This window comes from Condylura cristata, unplaced genomic scaffold, assembly GCF_000260355.1.
Source record: "Condylura cristata isolate star-nosed mole 26May11 unplaced genomic scaffold, ConCri1.0 scaffold00011, whole genome shotgun sequence".
Classification (NCBI taxonomy): Eukaryota; Metazoa; Chordata; class Mammalia; order Eulipotyphla; family Talpidae; genus Condylura; species Condylura cristata.
In genome coordinates this window covers 18,548,934-18,559,165 of record NW_004567112.1, presented here as the reverse complement: position 1 = coordinate 18,559,165, position 10,232 = coordinate 18,548,934, and the positions used below count along the sequence as shown (strand labels likewise).

General features: G+C 39.9%; 1 protein-coding gene across 2 annotated transcripts in view; it reads right to left on the bottom strand.

Moving 5' to 3' along the window:
- Positions 1-257: 257 nt before the first annotated feature.
- ERLIN1 (ER lipid raft associated 1) overlaps positions 258-10,232 on the bottom strand; it is a 33,349-nt gene continuing 23,374 nt past the window's right edge. For both annotated transcript variants that reach the window (XM_012723958.1, XM_004680542.2), the window contains exons 10-12: positions 6,108-6,197; positions 5,111-5,190; positions 258-2,486 (exon numbers count right to left, since the gene is read on the bottom strand). In XM_012723958.1, the coding sequence (XP_012579412.1) occupies positions 2,265-2,486; positions 5,111-5,190; positions 6,108-6,197 (392 nt within the window). In that variant the 3' untranslated portion in view covers positions 258-2,264. The remainder of the gene's footprint in view (positions 2,487-5,110; positions 5,191-6,107; positions 6,198-10,232) is intronic.

Sequence of the window (10,232 nt, the reverse complement as noted above, 5' to 3'; positions counted from 1 at the left end):
CTACGTGCAGTAATAGCCGTTTCTATTCCTGGAATAAGGGGAATCTCGGTTCTTAGGGAGTCTCTGAGGGGCAGAACACTCAGAGTGGATACCCTGCTTTTAAAATTCTTAGACCAGGGAAGCAATATTCCAGAATATATAAGAAAAGCATCTTCAGTTAAGCCACCTAATTGAAATTGGCAAGGCGGCCACAGTAACAGGTTAAGACAATAGGAAAGATAAGACACAAAAACAAAACAAAAAACACATCATTGATAGTAAAATAATTTTATTTAGTTTCTTTTTAAAAAAGGTAGCATTTCACATATAAATTTAGACCTCAAGATTACAGTGTATATTTGCCAAAAGGAATATCCCTGAAGGAGGGATAGACTTGGAGCTCACTGAGCGAGCACAGGGAAGCACTCTCCGTGGGAGTTCAAGTGGAAGTACTTTATTTAAAACTTCACAATGCTATATCCCTGTTCTTCTACTCTGCCACCAAGGCTGGTTTGTTAGAAAACCCACATCCAGCGAGTTGGGGCAAACGCTTTTAGCTCACATGAGTAGGAAGCATCGTTAGGAGTGAAAGCACAGAGGGCAACGATCCAGACACCCCACAGTAACCATTTTTATCTGCAGCAACAATATGACAGGTGAAGAGTTTCTACAGTTCAAAACAGTTCTTTTAAGGAGGGCTAGAAACACAAAATACACTCATAAAGAAAATGTATCTAATAAAGTGGGCCAAAACAAAAAAATGATTCTCTCCACATTACAAATGCCTCTATAGTTTAAGGCCCAGGGAAAAGACCCACTGAAACCTGAGCTTTTCCCAAACAGTGTTTGGCACAACCCATATGCTGTTACAAGACAGAGAGGACTGTCAGCCGGCTGAAGGCTTCTGGACATGGCCCATGTTTTCTGTCTCACTCCACATAGTGCATACAGAAGGTGTTTAACCAGCTGCACAAACTCAGGCCTAACGATGGCACACATGATTTTGGGAAGTTTATCTTAATGGAAAAGGGTTCAGATAAAAGGTCTCCCACAGCACAGGCTACTTCTGTCATCTTTCATGGAAGATTTGATCCACTGACTGCCAGGAGCTAGTGGATTTCTGATTTGGAAAAGCAACTTTGATTTCAGTATCTCAGTGCCGGGAGGGAAACAGAAAAAGATGCCCAAGGTTACTTTCTAAGTTACGTTGTTCCATACTATGTGGGTACCTGACAAACAACAGTAAGGAGCAGTCTGTGCTGACCACAACAGCCCTAGGATTTCACCTTCAGGCAGAGGTGGCAGGGCAAATGAATGTATCCCAAGTCCAGTTTCAAACATAAAAACTTCCTGCAACTATGACACGATACTGTGCAGTGAACAGTGAGAACTGCATGCTGCTCCCGTCTGGGCAGAGCTCTGTCCTGCTCTTGGCCAGCCAGAGCTAAGAGGTGACATATAAAAAGCTGTCCATGAACTAAAAACCAGGCCCCTTAAGTCACTCTTGGCCTGAGGCGGGAACACAAGTCAGTCATCACCCAGTGAAGGGGGATGCAGGGCCCCAGATGCAAACTGGTTCAAAGTAAAGGTTTCCTCTCACCCCAAACTTCAACCAATTTCTCTCTGAGCCAACCAATGCAGTAAACTAGTGATTAGCGAGTTCTATGAGGAGTCTCTGGTTAGGTGGCAAGGGGCATTTCCCAGCAGACCACCGACCTGATGGCAGGAAAACAAAAGGTGCAAATCATATCAAGTAAATGGTTGCTCAAGTGGAAGATCATTTCCTGGGAACTTCAGCAGACCAGATGTTAACCTCATGAATGGAGGCTGGTACTGGAACCCAAAGAGCTCCTGGGTCCAGGTGTTACCAGTCTTCTTCACACTTACCACATCCTGGCGTCTTTTCTCTGGTGTCTCTTGAATGGCTGAGCACACATTTCCCCGGGTACCAATGTAAACATTATTCGTATGTCAGCTTAGAAAAACACAGCTTGTAATGTATTTAGTGTTTAACATTCCAGTGCAGGCAGTATCTTAGCATCAGACTTTCCCTCAATCACAAGTACCAGTTTAGAAAAGAACACATACAGGATAATTATGAAACTGTGGCTGACAAGACCATCTGGGGGCCAGGCAGCTGGCTGCATCCTGCAATCAGGACGACCACAGGAGAGGCAGAACAGACGGCGCAAATTCCCACTAAGTCTGAAGAGTTGTATAACCATTGTTCCCACTTAACCCCTTGGGTCACAGACTGGTATGGTAGAACATTTCTACCTCTTGCATCAACCTGTGCTTTCTTTGTTTTGGATGGGGCCCTCCCCAGAGGGTTCAACAGCCTCCTTAGAGGGGAGAGAGCTTTTTCTTCCAGTCCTGAGGTCTGAATATTTCAAAGCACAAGAGGAGTCCACGAACATGCTAGGGATATTGCTGCCAAAGTAGATCTTACTGTTAGAAGCAATGGCCTGGTACCTTTTGAGCTCCAGATATTCCGGCGTCAACTTGTGCTGTGGGGGAAACAGAGTAAGGAGTCAGGACACTCCTGTGCAACAGTCATCTCTTTAGTCATCAGCATTTCCCCAACAGCTCCCCAAAGTGTGTCTGACTCAGTTCTGAGTTGTTGCCAATGACCCTCTTGCACTGTGAACTGCAGCTATCCCACCAAGAGCTAGCTAGCTACACTGCACACTTGAAGTTCCTTCACAAGTTCCTGTCCTAATGCAGGAGAAACTAGTCATTTTTAGTAAAAAGAGGATGGGAGTGGGGAGGGAGTTTGGAGAACAATTAATGACAATTTAGTAATTTTAATGACATTTCTATAGTGACTTGGAGCCTTTAGTGTCCAGTCTTACATACTTTCTCATTTCATGTGGCTAAATTCTACCTGGAACCCATCAGGACTTCAGTTGGCGCTCCTGAGAGAAATGAACAGGGGAAGAGATGACAGTGACAGAGCATCAAAAACAGGACTTAGGTGCATGACTTTATAGTCAGTTCTCTGGGAGTCTGTTTTTCTTGACTACATTCTGGAAGTGGAAAAGATCCCAAGAAATTACCTGTTCTGGCCTCTTGCCTCCTCAGATGGTAACTATGTAACTGTGAAGGACAGGTGACTTGGGAGAGGGGGATGCAGGGTCCCAGAGGTTTGGTTCAAAGTAAAGGTTTCTTCTCACCCCAAACTTCAGTCAAGTTCTCTCTGAGCCGACTAATGCAGTAAATAGTGATTAGCAAGTTCTATGAGGAATCTCTGGTTAGGTGGCAAGGGGCATTTCCCAGCAGGCCACCGACCTGATGGCAGGAAAACAAGAGGTGCAAACCACACCAGATCTCTCTTACCATACATAGTGTTTTGTTTAAGTCATGCTGCCAAGATACAACCAACCAAAATCTCTCTGGGTTTGATTAAAATTCAACGTTCTTTGGAATAGTTTTGATTAAAACTAATTTCCAGTGTCCCCAAGGACTCAGAAAGAAACTTTACTATTACTGGTTACTCCCCAGCTTGAGTGCCTGTCTGTCCTCCAGGCAAAAGCCCATCTTGTCCTTCACTGCCCTACATCCTTCACTCTCTGGATGTTATTCCCAATCCCCTCTTCATATCCTGTCAAATATGCCATCAAATCTGGTCATGGAGTTCTGTTAATATAGGTCAGTATCAAGTAGCATTTCTGAAAATGGAAAATTCCCCCTTTTGGCACACAGCTGACCTCAATGGCAAGATCTCAGGTATTTGTCCCTGGCCAGTTTCTCCCACGACAGATTCTGATTGCTAGTTTATAAAATACTACTTTCTCATTTTGCATTCATCTTCTTCAAATTCTGTTCCGTTTCTATAGAGCTGTAGTTCCAATTATGTCAAGTTCTTTTTAAAAACGATTTATTTATTTATGCATAGAAGAACTGGGGTACAGGTCAGAGGTGTAGGTGAAAGGATTCACCAGAGAGTGTGGATCAGAACAGGAAGATTGACTGAAATACACTGCTGAGGGGAGCAGCAGGCAAGACAGGAGAGGTCACCTGTAGGTCACCTCCCTGGCCAAAGATGGAACTCATGCTGAAGTGGCTGTGGCTAGCTTCACAGTCCTGCGCTTTAACCTGTTGTGTCACCAGGGAGGGCCCCTCAAATTTATTTCTAAATTTATACTGCATTTCAAAATATTGACAACTGTCATTCTGTGGACCTATCATGTCTTATTTCTTCTGACTATAGATTATATTGTTCCTTTCTACCTTTCAACTGAATTCCTTTCAACTTTCAATTTAAGCCCTGTTTATAGCCTAAACTCTGTAATCATTCAAAATATATCATATAGCTTAGCAACCTCTTCCTCAACTCCTTCTCAGTTCCAGTCTACTCTAAAATTATTATCTCATAAACCTTGGTCATATTCATCCCTTTTCAGAATACTGCAGCATTCAGGCTGCCTCTTAATTAAATAATTTCCACTAAGAAAGCCTGCACTTTCTAGTCAATTTATACCAGTCCCTATACAAAACCTGTTCACCCATATACCATGTAACCTTTCTCAAGTTATTGCACACAAAATTCCTCATGACCAGAATATTTAAAAAACTGAACAAGCAAGCAATACTCAGCTTGGGTTATTTTGAAAACATGCATGTGTACGTGTGTGTGTATGTAAGGTGGATGTTAAAATTATTTTTGAATACTTTGGCATTAATAGGCAAAGGGACCCACAACACCCCACAACACATGAGATTGTTTCTCAACAATGAAAAAACAGCTTATCCCAAAATACCAAGAATGTCTGAGTAGAAATACTGTATCTAACCCAAAATTCAACTTTACTTGGGTATCAATTTTAAACGAACTTTTTTCTTTTCCTGCCACTCCCATGAGTGACTTTTAACTATTCTGAATTACGGTACTTGACCTGCTCTTATATACCTGCTTGCCTTTGTTCTAGTTTGCCCTCTTCTCTAATGAACTATCCAAAGTTCCCTATCCAGTGAGTGTGCATTATGTCTTGTTAAATGACTGGCTAAGCTAAAGGGCATGGCAGAAACTACCCTTCCTTGACACTACATAAAACCATCTGTATCACCTAGAGGCCCCCGTAAGGAAAAGCAAAACCCCAGCTGCATCACTAGGAGAGCGGCATGCTGGCACCTTATTTGAGGTGGCGTATTTGTGTGCAGCGTAGTACTCAGCATCTGCTTTGGCTTTCTCTCGGGCCAGGAACGCAGCATCTAGCAAGCAAAGCAGAGTCAGGGTGCTTAAAACAAAGGGAAGTTGCCAATACATTTCCTCAGCTGGGTAAGAGTTCAGACTCCACGCTAAATAGGAGCCCTCTCTCCACTCCCTGCATCCATACCTTACTTTATTTTAAAAGCATATGATGGCATTAGCAGTTTGTAAATCTCAGTCCCCAGAGAGTTTCCTCCAATGGGGAATATTTTTGCCAGTGTCAAGTAATTCTCAGTTCATCTGAAGCCATTTCATTCTCTACCTAAAGCTGCTCCTCCTTTCCTCTATGCCCACATACTTCAAAGCCTATACCCCTCCCAAGCTCTAGGCCTTCAAGTAAAATAACTAAGTCCAGACAAGAAAATTCTGCTCTATTTACTGCACTGTCCACTGCCTTTAAATTTGATTCAGAAACTACTTCATGCAGACTGACAGAAAGCAGCATTATATAAGCAAATAGAGGCTGAATGTTCGGTCTTTAAGACTTGGGAGCTAAGACCACCACCATCTCACTCGGTAAAATTAAAGAGTTTGAGAGCCTCTGTGAAAATTGGAACCTTCTGTTTTTTGCAACAGATTTTTTTTGGGGGAGGGGGGAGTTGACAGGTAGAAGAAACTGATGAATGGAAATGCTTTTATTTTGTATAGCCTTTCCAACTGATTATAGGTCATTCCCTTACTGTCTGACAACAAAGTAATTGCTAATAAGCCCTAAATTAAGGAAAGAAAATGAACTACTCATAATCACAAACTATAGCAATTTTTAAAAAATGCATCTAAAGTATCAGGCCAGTCATTTCCTCCAGAGTGGATTATTCTAAGCTTCCCCACCAACCCAGGCAAACCTCTCACATCACCACTACCACAACAGTCAGAGAGGCAGTTCAAGACTGTCAGAACTTCTTTCTCCCTGATGTACCTTCAATTTCAGAAATGCGCTTTTCAGTTTCTTTCTCCATGACCTTTTGTTGAAACCGAATTTTTGCCACTTGCGCAACCTTCTCTGCTTCTGTAATTATGTAACAAGAAGACACAGTCAAGGACACTTCCCTGTTCCAGGAGGCATTTAGAATCAGCTATAGTTAATTATTTCATTAAACTTTATTATTCAGACTGTAAATAATGCAACAAATAAAAGGGAACTTATTCCCTACTTCACAATGCCAGTTTTGTGGGAAAAGGGAATAAAAAACCTAATAGTTCCAGTCCTTCATGGGATTAAACAGCAATGGTCCACCAGCTAATGGGGGGGGGGGACTTTCATGAAAGTGCACAGACAAAAGCAGCAACATAAATGCATGGCAACATAGGACAATTGTGTATCAAGAGAAAAAAAGAATAAGGAGGTCAAGGAAGACCAAGTGAGGCCTTCTGTAAGAAATCTTAAAGAAAATAACATACATGATCTAGGATATGGCAGAGTATAAATGAAAAGGTACAAGAAGTATAAAAGCTCTAAAAAGTATTTTTAAAAAAAGGTTTAAAAGTATAAAAGAAAATCTTAAGACATGGCAGAGTACAGTGACAAGGTAGTGCAGAGCTTGACAGAGAACACAACAAAAGAGGACCAGCAGACCCTTGTCTTAAGAGGCTAAGGAACACAGCTTTACTACAGCAGGATCAGCTCTGAATTCACTACCTAGGAAATAGACAACCAAACCAATATAAGGGGAGGAGTATTCTGCTCCTTAAGATAAAAGAGAAAACAGGATGGTTTGCTTGAGAATGTGAAAACAAGTATTGGGAGAGAACAAGTTGGCTGTAGCAGATGGTCAGTGGCAAGGAAAATAAAACCAATGTGGCCTAACTAGTGGACCCAAGATGAGAGAAGAAAGACTTTCTAACACTTTAATCTGCATTTAAAAAAAAAGATTTATTTATGTATATAAGAACTAGATGCAGTCCAGAAGTGCAGGGCGGGGGAGGGTGAGAGGATTCACCAGAGACAGAGCGGGGAGCAGAACAGGCAGATTGGATGAAGTACACTGCTGAGGGGAGCAGTGGGTGAGACCAGAGCGGTCAGCCTAGCCATATGGGTTTGATCCTCCCAGGGATCAAAACAGATAACTGCAGTGGCTGCATGTAGCTCCATGGTGCAGTGCTTTAACCTGTTGAGCTACCAGGGCGGGCCTAATCTGCAATTCTTATAGAACTGTCACAATTCTCTTCTCCAGCCAAAGAATTAACATATCTTATCCTGGCTCTTGAAGTAGAGAATGGGAAGGAAATTTCTAAGTGGTTTCTTCTTTCCAAATGCCAGTATCCTTTACCAATTCCCTCTTTCCTGAGGGAAAAATCAATCTGTGTTATACCATTCTAAAGGCTACACTGTTCAACTGAGAATAAATTTGACAGTAAGATGAAACTAATGGTAAAATCTGAATAAAAGGTGAGGGATCTAGAGCCTACAGACAGAACCCAGAGAATGATGTCTCAACATGGGGCTGATGCAGTAATTCCATTTGACACTGTCCTATAATGTGTGATAAACCAATAAAGAGCACGACCAGACCCTAGTACTAGAAAAATAACAGAGAAATATATGGGAAAACCCTTTAGCTCACACCACTTGAATGTGCTAGATAAAATATAATTATTTTGTTTTTTAACAGATGGCTGAAACCCTAAGAGCGAGCCAAGTGAGAGGTGAGGGTGGCAGCCCTGTGGGTGAATTTCAGATAAGTAAAGGAGTTACTGCCAGTACAGGACAAAGAGATGAGACCTTAAGACATTCCAGTTGAGATTTCTGCATAAAATCAACCTTTTAAGGGCTTCCAGTGAGAATCAGACCAGTGGAAAGTAACCTTTTTCTCTATTTGTATACATTATAGTAAAACTAAAGAACATCTAAAAGCAGGGGGAAATCTTCAAAGTAAAGAGAAGAGGTCAAAGAAAAATGAAATAAGTGCCAATGTGGCAAAGAAAAAGTTTTGTTTGGCTTAGATGTGTAGACTAAATTACCATTCAAGAGTGAAATAAAAGTATTTCAGACTAACGAAGATGGAAGATGTTTCCCATTCCTTAGCCATCACTGAAAAACAACTAGTAAGAAGGAAAGAATAACTTGCTAGAAGCAATGGAAAGAAGTAAGTCATGTAAATCAAAATAAATATTTACTACAAGAGTTAGTGATGGAAATAATGTGGGAATAAAAAGAACAGGATCTAAAAAGTAGTATATAAAAAAAACTAGTAAACAATCTTTTCAATGTGGAGAAAAGTGATAAAAGTTAAAGCATTCTAAAGTACTGTTCAAGAAAGGATGGAAAGAATGATTCCTAACATTTTACAGGAATGACTAGGCATATATTCTAGCCATAAAATGTAAGACTTCCAGTCAAGTAAAAGAAAAAGGAAGATTCAATCAATTAAATAACAACTAAAAAAAGAGAGGGGGAAAAAAAGCAACACAGGATAAAATGCATGGAAAATAGCACATTAAATGATAACAAATTCAAATATAATCATAACCACAAGAAATATAAAAAGACTAAAACTCACCAGTTAAAAGACAGATTTTCACATTGGATAAGATAACAAAATCCAGCTATATGCTGTTTATAAGAGACACACCTAAAACATAATGACACAGAAAAGTTGAAAGCAAAAGAATGGGAAAAGATACACCAAGAAAATAACTAACCAAGAGACATCTGGCACGGATATATTGTCATCAGACAAAACAGAACCTTAAGGAACAAAGTCTAAGAGGTAAAGAGGGTTATTACATAGCAGAAGTAATTCTCCAAGTAGATTTAACATTCCTGAACCTGAATAATAGAGCCCCAGAATACATTAAGAAAAAAAATTAGAAGTCGACAAAACCTTGGTCATACTAGTAGATTCCTCTCAGTAACTGATGGCTCATGTAATTGATAGCTCCTCTCAAGTTCAAGAAGTCAAATTTTAGAAGAATACAGAAGACACGAACACAATCAACAAGTTTATTTTAATGGGTAATAGAGAAACCTATATCTAACAAATAGAGAATATATATTCAATCTTTCCAAGTACACACAAAATATTTACCAAAAGACAACCATGTTTAATAAGCTATAAAACACTTCAACAAATACTTACAAATCCATAGCAGATTATACTTTCTGACTACAATGCAGTAACAATAGAAACGATTAAAAGATAGCACCATGAAAACCCATCAATCAGAAATTTAGAAATATACTTTTAGTAACTTATTAGTTAAGGAAGGAATCACAATGAAAATGTTTAAAATGAACTGAACACCAATGAAAACATAAAGGAACATATATTCTCACGTTTCCACTAGAAAAGAGTAAAAATGAATTAAGTAACTTAAGTTAGAAAAGAGCCAATTAATAAACTCAAAAGCAGTAGAAGGAAATAACAAAAATATATGTGAAAGTAATATCACTGTGAAGAAAGTAACAACAGAATCACTCAAATCAAAGTCCATTTTTCTGAGTATAGTTACTGTAAGACAGACCTCAGGAAAAACTGATCCAGCAAAAGAGGACGCACAAACAATATTAGATATAAAACAGGATAATTAAGATAAAGGGTTTTAAAAATCCTAAGAGAATTCTGTATTTTTATGCTCCCAAACTTGAAATAGCAAGGAAACACCCTTTTGAGAAAAACAAAAGTACTAAATTTACAAAGAAACAAATATCTGAAAAGACATAAAACCAATAAAAAAATTAAATGGTAACACGCACGCAAAACAAATGCAAATATAAAGTACAAACCCACTAGTCCAAAATGGTTTTTGCAAGTGAATTTTACCTAATTTACAGAGGACATTTTGGTATAAAATGTTCTGGAACACAGAAAAAGAAGAAACGCTCTCCAACTAATTGGGAGGCTAGTATAAATAAAAAATTGTAAGAAAAAACAAGTAATTTTTGAAAATAAAAATTACAAAGAGGCCCTCCCTGGTGGTGCAGCGGATTAAAGCACTGCACCAAGAGGCAAAAGCCACTTCCGCATGAGTTCGATTCCTGCCTGCCCCGGAGGTGACCACATGGCATGGCAGACCTCTCCTGACCCGCCCGCTGCTCCCCTCA